This window comes from Gaeumannomyces tritici, assembly GCF_000145635.1.
Source record: "Gaeumannomyces tritici R3-111a-1 unplaced genomic scaffold supercont2.5, whole genome shotgun sequence".
NCBI classification, from domain to species: domain Eukaryota; kingdom Fungi; phylum Ascomycota; class Sordariomycetes; order Magnaporthales; family Magnaporthaceae; genus Gaeumannomyces; species Gaeumannomyces tritici.
This window is the reverse complement of record NW_008804549.1, coordinates 2,929,027-2,946,141: the sequence shown is the minus strand read 5'-3', so window position 1 is coordinate 2,946,141 and position 17,115 is coordinate 2,929,027. Positions and strand designations below refer to the sequence as shown.

Here is a 17,115-nt window from a genome sequence, read left to right as displayed (position 1 = left end):
CCCGTACGTAGGGGAAGACAAGAAGAAAAAAGAAAAGAAAGGAACGGAAAAAAAAAAAAAAACAACAAAAAAAAAAAAAAGGGCAGGTATGACCTGCGCAGGCGACCTTCTATGGCAGGCACAATCCTTCCATGCCGGCTCGCAAGAAAACAACCCGAGGGGGGAAAAAATTGGAAGGAATAGAAAAGAGAAAAACGGCAGGTAAAACCCAGACTATGGAACACGCCATACCGGTCTCGGAAAGGAGGAACCCCACGCTAGTCCAAATGGAACCATGTGACATTTCACGACTTCGTACCTGAGCTGCCAATTTCTCGCTGCATTGCTTGATTGCCCTGCGCATTGCAAACACAGGCAGAAAAGAGACGATTGATTACTGGGTTGAATTGATTGACAGATTGATTCGGACAGGCACGCCACCCTGTCGGCCCAAATCGCACCCCCTCTGCGCAGGCGAGGACCACCACCACCGCGGCCACCACCAGACTCCAGCACAGCTAACACCACCACGACGCACGCATCAGTAGGAAACCCGGCCCAGGGTCGCGTCTGGCTCCCCTGGTCGGAAATCGTGGGCTCCATAAAAAAATCCAATTAAATAAAACCGTCCCCCGAAATGGCACATCTCGCTCCTGGCACCGCTCCATCCTCTCCCAAGGAGGCACAGGACCAGGACCAGGACCTGGAAAAGGACCATGAAAAGACGTTGTTGGAGCTGGAGAAGCTGAAGACGGAGCCGGAGAAGCAGCAGCACCAGGAGCAGCACCAGCAGCACCAGCAGCGACCCCAAGCCCGCCTTCATGATGCACAAGAGCCCGAGAGCCAGCTGACACAAAAGCACCTACTCCTCCACGCGCCGACAACCACTCAAGGTCTTCCTGCTGCGGCTGCGCCCGTCGAGTTCAACCTCCCCTCGCCGGCTGCCACCACCCCGATCGAGTCGGCGACCATCTCGACCGCCTCTGTTCCATCAACCCCCGTCCCGACCGTTGCGTCAACTACTGTCATTACCTCTTATCCCACTGCGCACGATCGGGGAAACACGTGCATCACCGTCACTGCCACCACCACCACCGCCGCTACCACCACCATCACCACCACCATCACCACCACCACCACTCCAACCGACGACCTTGTCCAACTGCCTGGTACGGCCGACTTTGTCTCTGTGAAGGAAGCAACTCAATCTCCGCAAGCGCCCTCACAGCCGTGCCTGACTGGAGGTCTCAGCGACGCAACATCGACGGCCCCCTCCTCAACCCTCGAAGCGAATGGAAACGAGGGCTTCACGTCCTCCTACTCGCCCGCTCCCATGTCCAACGCTCCCCCGCCGCACGGGAATGCCCGTCAGCACCACCAGCAGCATCTTGGCTACCCCGGACAGCCCGCTTACTCGCAGCCCTCGATGAACCCAGGCGGCCCGTATGGCTATCCGGCCGTGACCACCCAGGCCCCGGATCCGTACCGCACGCCCCAGCCGCTACCCCCGAACCCGGCCTTGGCGCTGCCGAGCATGCGAAGCCTGGATCCCCTTCAGCACCAACATCAGCACCAGCATCAACACCAACAGGCTCAGCACCCGCAGCATCAGCAGCACCCGCACCCGCACCCGCACCAGCAGCACCCACACCCGCATCAACACCATCCCCAGGCGATGGGCATGACGCCCCAGATGTCTGCGTATTACCCGCAGCCTGCGCACCTGGCGATGCACCCCTACGCGATGCACCACGCGGACCTGCGCATGGCGTTCCCCATGGGAGACCCCAGGTTAAGTCTGAGCGGTGGGCGACACAAAAAGGTACGAGACGATGATTCGGACATGGTGTGGGCGCGGGGTTGCGGCTCGAGACAGAGTGTGTTCTCGGGCCGGCCGAGGCGTCTTGTTGGCTTTTCCTCGGTCTCATTCTGGGGAGGACGGATGGTCAAACCGACAGGGTTGCTGACGAGTCGCTTCTTCGCATTCGCAAACAGGATATTAAGCGCCGAACGAAGACGGGTTGTCTAACCTGCAGGAAACGAAGGATAAAGGTACGTCGACCGCTGCGGCGCCACGCTTCTCCTTTGCCGTCTTCTCCTCCCGGTCACATCAACAAAGATCCAACTCTTTTTCCCGGGCTGGGTTGCCCGCGCCCGGTGTATTTGGCCGGTAGCGGACGGCGGCGGCTATAATTGATGGGTATAGTGGGAGACGCATGTCTTATTGTGCGAGACGGACGAGGGCCGTTGTTGGAGCGCGGCAAGATTGCCTTGCTTTTTTTTCTTGTCCTGCGTCTCTGGCCTGGTTGCGTTATTGGCGAGATCTTCCAAGCGGACGGTTTATTCGCTCCTCGCTTGGGGTCGCTTGACATTCGCTTGGTGCTAGAGCTGCCGCAAGCGAGCCGTCGATCGGTCCAGTCGTCGCCTCTCCCGAACCCCAAGGTTCAGCCAGCCCATCGCGGGCAAACCCCCGGCTTTATTGTGTGTTTTATTCCCTGGGGAAATTCTGGGTTTGCGGGTTTGATTTTCTTTTCTTTTTCTTTTTCTTCTTTGCTCTTCCACCCCGGCAGCCGGCGTGGCGCACACACCCACCCCAAATTCCTACCCCACCCCGGACCTTAGTTGAAGCAACACAGCTGCACAAGCACAAGCACAAGCACAAGTACAACACAGCACAACAGGGCGCAGCACAGTACAACACGCCTAGCACAACACGACACAGCACACACACACACACACATACACACACACACCTCCCCCAAACCTTGATTTGATCTCACACAACCAGCACGGCTTTGCTGACAAGTCACCTCCATCTCGAACAGTGCGACGAGACGCATCCGACGTGCAACAACTGCAAAAAGTCCAAGCGTGACTGCGCCGGCTACGACCCCATTTTCAAGCAGACGCCGCCCGGCCCGTCGACCATTCAGCCGGCGCCAAACCACGGCGCCGCTCCCACGGCGCCGCCGCCCGCACAGCCGCTGCAGCAGCCGCAGTTGGAGCAGCACTCCCACTCGCAGGACCAACAGACCTCGTCTCTCTCGGGAGGCCCTCCCACCTCCAGCACCAACAGCCCAGTCTCTAGTCCCTACGGGCACCAACCCACTGTTGTTCCCAGCAGCTACCCTTTTGTGCAGAGCCACCAGTACGATACTTCTAGCTCAACACTGGCGTCCAACGTTGACTACTCTGGTGGAGCCATTGATCCTGCCCTCGACACAGGTTCGACCGGCTCGGGTGGCCATCACGCTTCCTCATATAGAGGCGGCAGCCCAACCTCTTATTTCCCAAGCCCGCCGCCTAGGCTGTCCTGAGTCCGCGTGCACGGTTGGCGATCCTCACCGCAAACGCGGTGCACAGCACGGTAAAAGGCAATAGGCTGGTCCAAGACGGAGTTGACTTGCGCCGCTCCTCCAGCGAGGAAGATGAAGGTCGATGATCTAGTCGCGCTTGGGGGTCACACGCCCCCGCTGCCGCAGTCGCTGCCGACGAAGGAGGTGCTTGACGAGATCATCAAGCTCTATTACGAAATCTACGTCCCCGGCCTGACGGCTTTTTTCGAAACGTCCTGGTTCAACTTCAGGCCCGACGGTCACAATCCCATCAGCGTCCTGAGCCACAACACGGCCCTCATGAGCCTCCTTGCGAGCTTCCTTGCTGCCGCCGCCTCGCCCGTCAAGATCGCCGATGCTGCTCGTATGGCTGCCCCCGGCATCATTGAGACCCGCGTGGTCTGGGGCTTGGCCTCGCTCGCATACTCGGTGCCCGCGGCCACCAACCCTGCCATGGACGAACCCTTGGCTGCTGACGATGCCGCAGAGGCCCGTAATAGGGTCTCGGTGTTCGAGGCTCTGCTCTCGGGGACCTATCTGACCAACAACCCCTGCATCCCGCCCCCGCGGCGGGGTGATGTCCACCGTATCCGCGAGGCCGAATTTTGGTACTATCTAGCCGAGTACCTACGTCTGGGGGAGCCGCAGCCACAGGGAGCGGGACCGTCGCAACGGCAGCGGGATGCAGCCCTGACACGCATCCGGAACCTGCTGGATGGTCGCGAGAACCGTGACGTGCTCTACTCCATGGCTGTCCTGCGCGAGCTCGCCCCTAGGTACCCGGCCGGGTACGAGAACTCGCTGCCACAGCACCTGGACGAGGGTGACCCGCGCAACAAGCTAGCCGTGGCAGCGCAGTTCATCCGTGACGAGGCTCGGGCGTCCAGCGGGACGACAAATGTAGTCAGGAGGCTCGCTGAGCTGGCGGCCAAAGCATTCGTCACTCCTGGGGTCAACGTTTCCCGTCGCCCGACATGAGTGTGTATTTCGTCAAGCACCATCCGCAACTATCCATCACCTGCTAGCGAAGTCCTGTAATCGCTCTTACCAAACCATCTTCCTAGTCGCCCTTTGCAGCCGGATCCCCTCCAGCTTTGCCACGAACAAAAAAAAATAATAATACACAAGGTTCCACGAAACGTCCACCCGCACCCCATCACAACTCTACAGTGTACTGGCATCGATCCCCGGCCTACCAAGCCAGGATATCATGAGCGTTTCATGACTCTACCCTATAATCTTTCTGGTCTAGTGTTTTTTTTTCAAGCTACTGTAAATATTTATCTCCCCTTGTATAAAAGTTCAGTTGTTTATTTTCGGCACTAGATGAGTCGGTGGCACAGGAGTTGCCCGGAGGGGTTAGCGTGGGTGGTGTCAACGCGTGGCGCCCTTGTCAACGATGCATAGTAGCTGAGTCGAGGGCCCTTGTGATGGAGGGATAGAGAGGCCTGTCATAGATCTCGCAATAAAAAGAAGGAGGGAAAAAGCAGTCAAACTTTCTTGGCATTTCGCTCCGTTTTGACTCCATTTTCTCGTGTTTGCCTTTGTAGCAAGTAAGGTTCTTGTGCTTCTCTCACCCTCCGCCATCCGCCCGAAAGAAGACAAGGCAAGGAGTCGTCGGCCGACAGGTCGGAGTCGCTCCGATCCAAGCGTAGGTATTTCCCGGCTCACGTCGGACAAGGCTGCGATATCGGAACCAGGAGAGAAGGCCGCAGGAACGTGCGATATTCGGCGGGCGTCCTTCTCCACACTTTAAACTCGGGCCAATGGCGTCTTATTGCCCGGCGCGCCCGGGCTCAATGGACCGAGCACGGCAGCGATACTCGGTCGAAGCTGCCGGCTTTTTGCAGGCGCGAATAGTCGGGGCGACAGCTCAGGGAAAGGTCCACAGAGAGTCAATCACTGATGGTTGCCCAAACCCCCCCCACTTCAGTGCTCCAGTCTCAGATGGCACCTTGATCCTTGATATTGAGCGACTGTGCCCCGACTCAGACTTGCTGACTATCGAAGCGTCGCATATCCCAGGACTCAACCCTCCCCTGAAGAGTGCCGGTCCTGCATCCCGAGTAAGCTCGGCTACAATATTGCCAGCCACACACGCTCCTACAACGCGCATATCTCCCACGAGCCTGATTTAAGCCTCACCAGGCAGGCGCGTGCGTGCGTCCCTTGCAGAAGCGAGCCGGGAGGGGGCACTTTATCGGATAATTCCCCATAGTCCCCCCCCAACCGACAGCCGAGGATGGGAGGGGAAGCGTCCGGCGCGCGGCCAAAGGTGCTGCTACTAGGCGAGGTTGAGCTGTAAGCCTCCTCATCAATATCACAACGCCTAGCCTAACCTAACCACATCGCTGACAAGCCCACCCTCCACTAGCGCTACCTCGGCCCTCGCGGAGCTCGAGCAGGTGGCCGAGGTGCTGACGCCGCAGTCGCGGGACCGGGCCTCCTTCATGGCCGAGTGCCGGGCGGGCGGGCGGCTCGACGGCGTCGTGGCGGCGTACCGCACCTTTGACAGCGCGCGGGTGACGGGCCCCGTCGACGCCGAGCTCGCGGCGTCGCTCCCGCCGTCGCTGCGCTTCGTGTGCCACAACGGCGCCGGCTACGACCAGGTCGACGTGGCGGCCTGCACGGCGCGCGGCGTCCGCGTCAGCAACACGCCCGGGGCCGTCGACGACGCCACCGCCGACATGGGCATCTTCCTCATGCTGGGCGCCGTGCGGAACGTGGCGGGGGGCATGGCGGCGCTGCGGAGGGGCGAGTGGCGTGGCTTGTCCGGGGCGCCGCACCCGGCGCTGGGGCGCGACCCGCGGGGCAAGGTGCTGGGGGTGCTGGGCATGGGCGGCATCGGGAGGGACATGGCGAGAAAGGCGGCGGCGGCGTTCGGCATGCGCGTCCGCTACTATAACAGGACCCGCCTGGCGCCCGAGGTCGAGGCCGAGTGCGGCGGCGCCGAGCTCGTGGGCTTTGACGAGCTGCTGGCCGGGAGTGACGTGCTGAGCCTGAACCTGCCGTTGAATGTAAGTGAGAAAAGACTTGGAGGAGGAAATAACAAAAAACGACGAAAAAAAAAAAAAGGAGGCCAGAAAGAAAAACTGACAATCCCCTTCACCCACCACCCCTGCAGCCCAAAACCAGACACATCATCGGGGCCCCCGAGTTCGCCAAGATGAAGCGCGGCATCGTCGTCGTCAACACGGCCCGCGGTGCCGTCATGGACGAGGCCGCCCTGGTGGCCGCCCTCGAGGACGGCACCGTGGCCGCGGCCGGGCTGGACGTGTACGAGAAGGAGCCCGAGGTGCACCCGGGCCTGCTGGCCAGCGACAGGTGCGTGCTCGTCCCGCACATGGGCACCCACACGGTCGAGACCCAGGCCGCCATGGAGGCGCTGGCCCTCGCAAACGTCGTCGCCGCCGTCAGGACCGGCCGCCTGCTCACCAATGTCCCCGAGCAGAGCGGCCTCGACTTTTGAGGCCGCGGGGGCTGGGCTGGCGTTCGACTTCCTGGGTAAATCGAGAAGAGACAAATGGATGAATGCTAGAACAGGTCTTTCTACATCACGTTCGTGCTTATAGACAAGAGTTTTAGACAAAGACTTGACCATACCCGCAGCTTTAAAGCGATGTTGTTCTAGAAACTGCCTTGTATCGCGCTTTCCCTCAACATCGAGTTCACGTGGCAGCTAGGCCATCAAAAACACAAAGCCCTAGCAGCGTCATCATAGGACGGGCAAACAATCAGATACCATCAGAAACCAATATGTGTGCCATCAGGCTCTGGCATGTTAAAAGCCAGTTCTGGGGTTCAATTCTCGAAAAAGTCGTCTTCAGGTCAAATAAAGACAGGTATCATCAAACTGCTGCCAACGCCGAACTTTTGTTGAAAATATGGTTCAGTTGCCATGCCCAGATCTCCCAGAACCCTGTCCCCTTTGCCAAGGTGTTTTCCCCAGTTTACCATAAAGCCAATGCTCCTTTAGTCATGCAATGTTGTGTTGAAAATCCGTTGTGCTTTGGTGTCGACGATAAAAGCCCAAGCCAGAACCCAGTTGAAGGGTTCCAGTCACGCAGCAACCAAGATACGTGTAAGAAAAGCCCCCATCGCGGCCGAGCACGACAGGGGGATATTAGGTGCGCACTTAGTAGCGGTAGCTATAAGAGTCAATGTTAGCACTGTCACGGGGCCATAGATGTGGGAGCAAAATCAAGCAGCAGGATAACACGTACTGGTCGGGCTTGTAGGGGCCCTCGGCCGGCAGGCTGAGGTACTCGGCCTGGACGGGCGTGAGGGTCGAGAGCTCAACGTTGCAGTGGGCCAGGTGCAGCTTGGCGACCTCCTCGTCCAGGATCTTGGGCAGGACGTAGACCTTGTTCTCGAGCTTGCCCGACTTGGCGAACTCGACGTACTTCTGGGAGAAGGCGGCGTCGCTGTTCTTGTACAGCATGATCTGGGCCAGCACCTGGTTGGTGAAGGAGCACGACATGACGAAGGACGAGTGGCCGGTGGCGCAGCCGAGGTTGACAAGGCGGCCCTCGGCGAGGAGGATGATGTGACGGCCGTTGGCGAGCAGGTAGCGGTCGACCTGGGGCTTGATGTTGGACACGCTCTTGGCGTTGGCCTTGAGCCAGGCAACGTCAATCTCAATGTCGAAGTGACCAATGTCTGCGGTTGAGGGTAATGTCAGCTGCTGTGTAGGCAAGAAAAAGAGGAGAGGGAATATCAGAGCGGCCGGCTGGACTTACTGCATACAATGGCGTCGTTGGGCATGGCCTCGAAGTGCTTGCCGACCAGGATGTCACGGCAGCCAGTGGTGGTGACGAAGATCTGACCAACAGAGGCAGCCTTCTCCATGGTGGTGACCTGGTAACCGGCCATGGCAGCCTGGAGGGCGTTGATGGGGTCAATCTCGGTCACGAGGACGCGGGCACCCATCGAGTGCAGGGCCTGGGCGCAGCCCTTGCCGACGTCGCCGTAGCCGGCAACGACGGCGATCTTGCCAGCAACCATGACGTCGGTCGCACGCTTGATGCCGTCGACAAGCGACTCGCGGCAGCCGTACAGGTTGTCAAACTTGGACTTGGTGACCGAGTCGTTGACGTTGATGGCCGGGACCAGCAGCTTGCCCTCCTTGAGCATCTTGTACAGGTGGTGGACGCCAGTGGTGGTCTCCTCGGACACGCCGTAGCAGCCCTTGAGCATCTCGGGGTACTTGTCGTGGACGAGGTGGGTCAGGTCACCGCCGTCGTCGAGGATCAGGTTCAGCTTCTGGCCGTCCTTGAAGGCCAGCAGCTGCTGCTCCAGACACCAGTTGTACTCCTCCTCGGACTCGCCCTTCCAGGCGAAGACGGGAACACCGGCGGCAGCAATGGCGGCGGCGGCATGGTCCTGGGTGGAGAAGATGTTGCACGAGGTCCAGGTGACCTCGGCGCCGAGAGCGACCAGCGTCTCGATCAGCACAGCCGTCTGGATCGTCATGTGCAGGCAGCCGGCGATGCGGGCGCCCTTGAGCGGCTGGTCGGTAGCGTACTTCTCACGCGTCTGCATCAGACCGGGCATCTCGTTCTCGGCCAGCTCAATCTCCTTGCGGCCGAAGGCGGCCAGCGAGAGGTCGGCGACCTTGAACTTGTGGGCGGGAGCAGCCATCTTGGGTGGTGGGTATAGGCTATATGTCGAGACGCGGTTGGGGGATCGTTAGTCAATTCGTCCTCTAGACGTGTAGTGAGGTCGGCTTTATAGCTGGAAAAAGCAATGGCGCTCACAGGGAAATGGAAAGAGTGAGGGTGGAGAGGCGGGCTGCTGGCAGTGACGGGATCAAAGTCAGTGCCGGGTGATGGGCGCTGTGAAGAGTGAAATGGACTGCACGGGTTGGAAGAGGGGGACATTGGTGGGGGAGGGGTGGGAAGCTATACCTGTTGGAAAATTGCTTGAAGAAGAAGCCCGAAGAGAAAGACGAATACAGCTAAGATTCAGGGCACCTGGGAGATGAGCACAGGAAAAAAAAAGAAGATGGGGACGAGGAGATCTTTGGCAGATGAAGGAGACGGAGTCCGAGAACTGCAGATAAACGTCGCCCACCACCCACGTGGGGCAATCCGCGTCGTCCTCGCACCGTAACTCGCGGTGAAGCAAAACCCTGCCTGAGCTTGGTTGGCGTCTTACCCGATTGGGCTGCCCCTCCATAACCCCTCACAGCCCACTAAAATCCAGACTTCGGCAAGTCATTAGGTCCCTTGGTTGACGGGTCTTGGTCGACGGGTGGCACCTCAACGTTTTTTTTTCTTTGTTGTCCTATTGCTTGCTGCCACATTGTACCGTTCCTACTTTAGTTCCCCTTTGGGCTTACTCTGCACAAGCTGCCCGACTGTTGTCGAGCTGCACATCTTGCGTTGTCCCTCCATGGCCCAGGGGCAGGCAGTTGTCCCCCTCATCGAGCTCGGCCTAAAAAGACCATCACCGTGCACGGCGGGTAGACTAGGATCCTGACTCGGCTTTCGGGGCCGAGATCATCTCTGGGCCGAGCCTGTTCTTCCTTTTGCATGCAGATCACAGCGTCGGCACCTAGCACTGGCTGGAATCCAAAGCCGATATGCAGCTCTCAAGCAGACTTGCGTGTACAACAAGCAAAACCCAAGCTCGGGCAGTCTGTTCCCAATCTGTTTCATGGCCCCGCTCACTGAGCCCCAGGGTTTTATCTAGTTTTTTCTCTTGAAAAGAACTCCCTCGGCGCCGCGAAACAAAGACGAGGCCCTGCACCGACGTGCCCTAGTTTCACCCAGCCCAAAGTATCCATGACCAGAAAAAAAAAGTACCGTTAACGCCATACAATATGCACATTCATTAGTGGCTCCCGCAGCGGCAAACTGCGTCAGCAGCCGGATTGGGATCAGGGGAGCCGCGGAACACCGGGGGTTTGGTGAAACCGCTGGTGCAAGCTCTAGCCAGCAGTCTGGCTGCCTGCTTGTCCACATGAATAAATCACTCCGTCTCCCGCACTCGCTCAGCCGCTTCACTCGGTCAGGAGGCCCCCCCTGACAGCAAACATCTTGGCGCTGACGTTCGCCGTGAAGCCGTCCACCTGCTTGCTGTACTGCTCCACCTGTCTGGCGTTCAGCATGCCCTCGAGCCTGCTGGGCTCCTGCGGCAGCTTGAACAGCCTCTTCCACTCGTCCTCCGGGAGCGGCGTCTGCTTGGCCGCTGCCCGCGCCGCGTTCTCCGCCTTGCGCTTCGCTTGCCAGGCCGTGATCTTGGTCTGCTCACGCGTCAGCTGGCGTTGGTAGTATTGGTGGTTGTTGAGATCGGTGTAGTGCGACTCGATGCTGTCCAGAAGCAGGTCGCACGTCTTCTCAAGGAACGGGTCGATCGACAGCTCCAACGAGTCGAGCGACGGGTAGGCCGGGCCCCTGATCGGATTCCGTTGCAGCTCCGCGAGCGAAGTCGGTAGGCTCACCTCGCTCTTGGAGGGTGGTGGCGCGGGAACTTGGTGGAGGTAAGTGGTGAGAAGGTGTGTGTTATGGACGACAACGGGAAGCTCAACCAGGATATCCTTGTATGTGAGCTTTATTTTTTGCAGGCTATTGATGAGAGGTTAGCGAGTTGCACCCAACGCAGTGACGGTCACCCATGGCCGTAGCCATCGGGCCGTCTCGGAGCGAGGATGTCGGCAGCATACTTTTCTGTCGTGAACTTGCCCTCCTTAAAGGCGGCCATGAAGTTGTTGGAGAGCCTGAAGGCGCGCAGGCAAAGGGCGCCCTGTGAGCTCCTGCTGACGTCGTGAACGAGGGCGATGGCCCTGGGGTTCTCGCGCTGGTAGTGGTGCTGGTTCTCAATGAAGTTGATGTTGATGAAGTTGCCCATGGTGGCGCTCGAGTACCAGCCGACGTTGTTAGCGTCAACGTTGACCTCGCGCAGATACTTGATCATCTCGGCCTGGTAGGCAATGTTGGCCTTGGACCGGGGGGCGGCGGCGGCCTGGGCCGAGGCGTCGCGCTCGCTCTGGTGGCTGTCGACGTTGGCGACATCGACGGTGGGGAAGTTGAACGAGTTGGTGATCTCGAGTACCGTGTCGTTGTCCATGCCGACCAGCGAGCCGGTGGCCATGGTTGGGAACGTCGCCGAGCAGTGCTTGGAGATCTTCATCACCACCTAGTTCGTCACGCCTCTGGCTTAGCAACTCCCTCTCCAACGACCCCCCTTCGAGCCCGCGCGCACGCAATGGTGGGGCAACACCTCGCGGCAAACGTACCAGTGCCTCGACCTGCACCGACTTGAAGGGCGCATCTTTGGAAGCGTCCGCCATGGCTGCGTTTCGTAGCGGCTGTCGCGGGTATTGGTGTTGGTGTTCGTAGTCCGGCGCGCGGTTGGCTTTGGAGGCACGGCTTCCGTTGTCGTCGTGGGCGATGCGATGGTATTTTCTCGAGTTGTGCGCGGAAAATTCGGTTCTTCCGTGGCATTGAGCAGCCCACCCCCGCCGGCACAGCAAAGGCAAAAGCGGGCCGCCAACTTACATAATACCAGAGCGTGGTGGGGCATCCCAGTAACTTGTCCAGTTTTGGAAAACTGAATGGCTTCACTGGCCGACAAGCGCGGGATGTCATTGTGCCCCCACGCTCAGTCGTTCCAATCCAGGGGCGTTCCAGCAGAGCCTCTCGCCCATTCTAACCGCGCGTGCCCGCTCTAGCTTCTCATCTGGCTTTCTTTGTTTTTGCTCTCCCGTCCTTTCTTGGTGCTGTCGCCCCACCCAAGTGGTCTACAGTTCGCTCAAATGACATAACGTGCTGCTTCTATTCCGGACCTGGAAAACATACAAACAGGCCTGCTGTTGCTAAGTACATTTCTTCTAACGCTCATGAATACCCAGATTTCCCACAAGCTCGCCCCTCTAGCTCTAACTCTTTCTCTCTCGCCTTTGTCCTCTTTCCCGGCGCCATCATTACCCAAACCCCAGTGATTCTTTCCGCAGCCCCTTCGTTGTGATCTCATTCATCAACCCAGTCGACAATCTCCCAGCTCTCAACATCATCACGCACGATCAGTCGGTGCCTATCTATCCCCCAGCTGGTGTACAGCCGGCGTGTCGCGTTGGCTGCCTTTCTGTGAGCTGGGCCAACGTTACCCAACCTAGGGTTAGGATTACGGCAGGCGCCGGGTTGTTAGTCGTCTCCTTGATAACCTGCTTATGCGAGCGTCCTTACCTTGCATCCTCTTTAGATCGCCACACGCAAGTCGCCAGATTGCGCCCTTCGGCGTTGGGCTCGCCAAACTAAACGGGGTTAAAAGGTTAACGAGGCGGAATGAATATCTGACAGAGCGAAAGATATATACCCAGTATCTGTATGGACCCGGTTAGTTTATGGCTCTTGGGATACACTTGTAGCGATTCCTCTCTAGCGGAAGGCCGCCCTTGGGTTCAACTCACTTCAGAAAGCCCCCACTCTTGTTTGCCTCTACGTGAGCGCTCTTGTCCAGAGCCCCCAGCTCGGCGTACACGGTGGTGGGTGGAATCTGCGATCTAAAGGCCACGATGTAGAAGGAAGTCTCCCTCCATGTGTGGCCTGCGTCTTGGGCTAGACTCCTTAGAGTGTCCATAACCGCGACCCAATTAAAACTGTCGATGTACGGGCTAGTCGCATAGTCCTGTCTCGTGTTCCGCATGTGCGTCAACGCCAGCGCGAGAAGCTTGCTTTCCGGCTCGAGGGTGTGTAAGTCGAGCAGATGGTCTTGCTCCGTATATGGCGATGAAACGAGGAATCTTGAGCTATCCTGTGGTGGCTGAGGGGCCTCGTCCGAGTACAGCGCGTTGACCTTTTCCTTGAAGGCAGGGTCTACTAGGAGGGCGACCGTGGCGACCGACATCATAGGCTGGCCGGTAATGCGTTGTCTCCTTGGGTGCTATAGGTCGTGATGCTCTGGGCTTCAAGCAAGGCGAGTGAGTCTAGCAAGGAACCTTGATGGTTTTGGGACTGCTGGAGGGTGTGTCGATGCTTAGGAGGAGCTACGGTCTCGAAACCAGGAGAGGAACATTTGGTGGTGGTCACTCATTCACTTTATATGTCAGAGGCATTCATGTGGGTCTAGTCAAGCAAGCTCGCTGGCAGAAGCTGTAGTTCCGTGTCCCAAGCGCCGCCTCTATGCGCCAACCACTGACGAGGTCGCATCCGTTCGATGGGCCTTGGCTTCACCCGGAAAACCACAAGACCCAAGACCGCTCCCCGACTTCGTCAGCGCCGGGGTTTTGTTGCGTATTCCATCGAGAAATTGCGATATATACACTACATGCCCCGTACGAGGCGGTGACTGGCTTTCACGTCTGGCTGGAATTGTTGGCACAGGCGCCTCCCGCATTGTCCCAGCCAAGGTGAAACTCTGGCTTTTGTGCTGCTAATCGCGTCATCCAGCCTTCTGCTGATGCGATGCACGAATCTTTAACCTGACCCCAGGTTCCCCTGGTCATCAGCGCCAGGCCTGCCGCATTCTCCGGTCGCAATTGTGTGCATTCCTTTGCCGGGTGGCAGAGTCAAGCGCACTCTCTGCAAGCAGCCACTGAGCCATAAGGTAGGTATACCGGTGAGAGGCGATCAATCGACGACCACCAGGTTAGCCCATCTTGTGGCTCGGGGGGTATTTCTCGCACACCCCTTCCAAGCGCTTTCTTTCCTCGACCAAACATTCTTGAGGCCAACCAAGCCGAGATCCTGGGCCTTCCGATCCATTGGTTCGCTTCCATCCGAACTCCTACCACCAGTCTCTGCCTTTCCCATGTGGAAGTGGCCTTGAGGCCATGGCTGCGCCGCGTAAGCCGATGCCGACAGCGGACCGCACCTCGACCCAATGTGTCAACCAATGGCACCTGGGATGCAAGGTAGGTAAGTGCCTACTCAAGTATGGACGCTTGCTCGATAGTAAACTCTGCGCGGAGACACAGAGGACTTGGCGGGCGTGATCAAACATGAAACGTCCTGTTCTGGAAGAAAGCCGCGACGGCTTTGTCATGTTGTCGATATCAAGGCCTCTAATTATATCCCGCCATCACCTTCCGCTGTCTCCCACCAGCCATAACTTGGCTACCTCGTACGTGCCCAAATACAGGGCGCTCCCAAGCGCTGTCCAGCCCGCACGGAATAGCCCTCCCCGGAAAAGCCCGCGGACCCCCAGCTCCGTATAGACATTCTTGGCGACCTCGAAGCCTCCAGCCCTCCCCCTTCCTCCGCTGCTGGTGTGCCCAGATGCAGCGCCGGCTCGCCCCTCCCCGCCCAAAAGCATTATTCGCGTTTTGACAACGTCGATTGGCGTCGTGGCCACCGCAGCGACCGACCCACTAAGGGCCGCGCTGGCGCCGTTGACGAGCCCGGTCTCCATGAGGCCACGCCCGATGTCGGCACCGCCGGCCTCGCGCCGGGAGGGCGGCGCGGCGAGCCCTCTAGCTCGCCGCCTGTCGTCGCGCCATCGCCACAGCGACGCGCGGACGTGCTCAAACATTGGGAACTGCATCGCCGTGAAGGGCAGGTTGCGAGCAGCCAGGGCCGAGAACCCCGTCCACAAACGGCGGTTGACGCCGCCCTCGGATGTCCGCAGCATACGCAGAGCCTGCAGCGAGGTGCCGCCGCCGCCGCCACGACTACCACCACCTTGGCTGCGAATCATCTGTGCGTTCTGCTTGACGATTTCTGCAGGTGTGAGAACGAGGCATGAGGCAAGCTCGGCGGTACCGGAGGCGAGCGAGTGGACCAGCGGCTTGGGCGCACCTTCCGGTAGGGCACGAGGCAGAGCCGACTTGACAGACTCGTAGGTGGCGAAGAAGACGCCCGCTGTGTGTAGCTCATATCAGTGCCATGGCTCTCTTACCGCTCGGGAAGCCTTTGGCAGATCAAGGGGTTCTTGCCTGCGGGCACCGTTGCCACGATGACACTCCCAACGCCCTGGTATAAGCCGCCACGAAGGGCCTGCTTGAGCGCATTCCTTGCTCCCGCTGATTTCTTGAACGTGTCTATGTAATCCTGACTCTGCCACCGTGTTTTGAGGGTGTCGAGAGGATAGACCAGCAGGTCTATCGTGAAGGCGGCACAAGCGCCCGCCTGTTGGCGTCAACATATAACCTGTGGTGCAAGGGGATGTTCGTATCGCTCACCATCAGAACGTGTGCGTGCGTGTCACTCATGGCAGTACGCGTTTGATCCAAATTCGTTTCATTGGTATCTTTCTTGGTCAATTGTAACATTCAGGGTAAAATCTACGTCTGTTTCTACGGTAGAGATACATCATCATGCCGTTTCTGCTATGACGGCATCCCAGCCGATGAGTCAGCAACCACAACTGGAAGTTTGCGACCTGATCTGAGATTGCCTTGAGATGAAGATATCACCAGTCGCCAGTATCAATCCAAGGTTATTGTTTATAATTAATAGGTACGTAGGTAACTAATTAGGGGTTATGACAGGAGGAAAAAGAAGAAACTACTAATTCTTCGTAAATGTTATAAAAAAGAAAAAAAACATACAACACCGAGGATTCCCCAGTGGTCACCCACCTGAGTACTAGTTCGGCCCTCATATGTTTTAGTACTGGGAGATTTTTTTGGAGAGATTGGGTTCCAAGGCGTCCAGAAACGGAGGTTTTCGCCTCCAAAAACGGATGCCTCTGCTCCCCTTTGCTCCCAGCCAAGCGTTCCCCTACCTTCCAACGGCCGTCTGCTGTCACAATCCCTGGACGAGACGAAAAATGCGCTCCTGGCGCTTCCGCTCCCCCAATAGCACGGCCCGGATATGCCTTTTCGCATCTGCACTTAATCGCGCGCATTCCGCCACCGCGGCTGGGCTGCTGGATGCGGCCGCGATTGGCCGGAGATGTTATCAGACCCGCTCAAGGTCTCGGGCGCTGTCGCTGAGCTGCTAAAGGCGGCCGCGACTGGCCCTGGTGCCTGCGGAGGCCTGGTCTGATGCCACGCAGCCTCTGGGAAATGTCCGCGGTAAAGGCGGCAGCTCGTCGTCGAAACAGACTACAGTTTTTCGTTTTCTGGAGAGGGGCAAGGATGACTTCAAGTCGCCGATACCCGTGCCGTGGGTCCTGATTGCCGTCTACTTGTGCGGCAACAAAACGTGCGCGAGCTCCGAGAGGACATGGAGGAAATGTACCAACGAGGAGCCGAGAACAAAATCACCTTCGCGCCAGAAAAGACGGAAATGATCCACATCACACGCAGCAGAACCGGCGGCAACCCAGACCTGCAAATTAACGGCAGAACGATCCAGCCCATAACGGCCCGGCGGAAATACCTACACAAAACACTGGTAAATCCCCAGGCCTTTAAGCGGTTTGTGGCCGATACCGACCACTCCACCCTCCCACCGCGTGAATAACGCATCTCACCCGCCTTAGCGGATACCCCCTGCCCGCTGACGCGGGCACATCAAGACGGCGCACGACGCCGGAGGCTGGTCACACCTCTGCAGGAATATAAGTTGCAGGGCCGCAGCAGGCGCCCAACCCCACACTGTCTCGGGCCCGGCCCGTGACAGTCGATCCGCTTGATAGACTCACGTAGACTAGAATAGCGCGCCGTGATGCCCACGCGCGGCTGCACGCACGGAGAACCGGCCTTGCTGGCGCTCCGTGCAGCCCGGCGTTAATAAACACTACTACTACTACTACTACTACTACTACTACTACTACTACTACTACTACTACTACTACTACTACTACTACTACTACTACTACTACTACTACTACTACTACTACTACTACTACTACTACTACTACTACTACTACTACTACTACTACTACTACTACTACTACTACTACTACTACTACT

At 58.3% G+C, this 17,115-nt stretch overlaps 7 protein-coding genes across 7 annotated transcripts; 3 read left to right on the top strand and 4 right to left on the bottom strand.

The window, feature by feature from the left end:
* Nucleotides 1–616: 616 nt before the first annotated feature.
* Nucleotides 617–4,292, top strand: GGTG_09987 (hypothetical protein; the record flags this gene model as incomplete). Its single annotated transcript, XM_009227848.1, has 4 exons — nucleotides 617–1,801; nucleotides 1,975–2,031; nucleotides 2,805–3,204; nucleotides 3,361–4,292. The coding sequence occupies 4 exons, from the start codon at nucleotides 617–619 to the stop codon at nucleotides 4,290–4,292; spliced, it is 2,574 nt and encodes an 857-aa protein (XP_009226112.1).
* An 821-nt stretch (nucleotides 4,293–5,113) lies between these two features.
* On the top strand, nucleotides 5,114–7,185 carry GGTG_09986 (glyoxylate reductase). Its single transcript, XM_009227847.1, has 3 exons — nucleotides 5,114–5,615; nucleotides 5,689–6,331; nucleotides 6,439–7,185. The coding sequence occupies exons 1-3, from the start codon at nucleotides 5,557–5,559 to the stop codon at nucleotides 6,781–6,783; spliced, it is 1,047 nt and encodes a 348-aa protein (XP_009226111.1). The 5' UTR covers nucleotides 5,114–5,556; the 3' UTR covers nucleotides 6,784–7,185.
* GGTG_09985 (adenosylhomocysteinase) lies at nucleotides 6,970–9,349 on the bottom strand. Its single transcript, XM_009227846.1, has 4 exons — nucleotides 9,221–9,349; nucleotides 8,054–8,973; nucleotides 7,538–7,973; nucleotides 6,970–7,462 (listed from the first exon to the last, which is right to left on the bottom strand). The coding sequence occupies exons 2-4, from the start codon at nucleotides 8,952–8,954 to the stop codon at nucleotides 7,450–7,452; spliced, it is 1,350 nt and encodes a 449-aa protein (XP_009226110.1). The 5' UTR covers nucleotides 8,955–8,973; nucleotides 9,221–9,349; the 3' UTR covers nucleotides 6,970–7,449.
* A 158-nt stretch (nucleotides 9,350–9,507) lies between these two features.
* GGTG_09984 (eukaryotic translation initiation factor 3 subunit H) lies at nucleotides 9,508–11,747 on the bottom strand. Its single transcript, XM_009227845.1, has 3 exons — nucleotides 11,554–11,747; nucleotides 10,981–11,453; nucleotides 9,508–10,882 (listed from the first exon to the last, which is right to left on the bottom strand). Exons 1-3 carry the CDS (start codon nucleotides 11,605–11,607, stop codon nucleotides 10,318–10,320), a joined length of 1,092 nt encoding a protein of 363 aa, XP_009226109.1. The 5' UTR covers nucleotides 11,608–11,747; the 3' UTR covers nucleotides 9,508–10,317.
* Nucleotides 11,748–12,286: 539 nt separating this feature from the next.
* On the bottom strand, nucleotides 12,287–13,163 carry GGTG_09983 (hypothetical protein; the record flags this gene model as incomplete). Its single annotated transcript, XM_009227844.1, has 4 exons — nucleotides 12,287–12,428; nucleotides 12,503–12,570; nucleotides 12,633–12,639; nucleotides 12,727–13,163. 4 exons carry the CDS (start codon nucleotides 13,161–13,163, stop codon nucleotides 12,287–12,289), a joined length of 654 nt encoding a protein of 217 aa, XP_009226108.1.
* Nucleotides 13,164–14,269: 1,106 nt separating this feature from the next.
* On the bottom strand, nucleotides 14,270–15,530 carry GGTG_09982 (hypothetical protein). Its single transcript, XM_009227843.1, has 3 exons — nucleotides 15,436–15,530; nucleotides 15,190–15,382; nucleotides 14,270–15,115 (listed from the first exon to the last, which is right to left on the bottom strand). Exons 1-3 carry the CDS (start codon nucleotides 15,523–15,525, stop codon nucleotides 14,337–14,339), a joined length of 1,062 nt encoding a protein of 353 aa, XP_009226107.1. The 5' UTR covers nucleotides 15,526–15,530; the 3' UTR covers nucleotides 14,270–14,336.
* Nucleotides 15,531–16,213: 683 nt separating this feature from the next.
* Nucleotides 16,214–16,965, top strand: GGTG_09981 (hypothetical protein). The gene has a single exon (XM_009227842.1). It carries the CDS (start codon nucleotides 16,424–16,426, stop codon nucleotides 16,661–16,663), a length of 240 nt encoding a protein of 79 aa, XP_009226106.1. The 5' UTR covers nucleotides 16,214–16,423; the 3' UTR covers nucleotides 16,664–16,965.
* The last annotated feature ends 150 nt before the right edge of the window (nucleotides 16,966–17,115 follow it).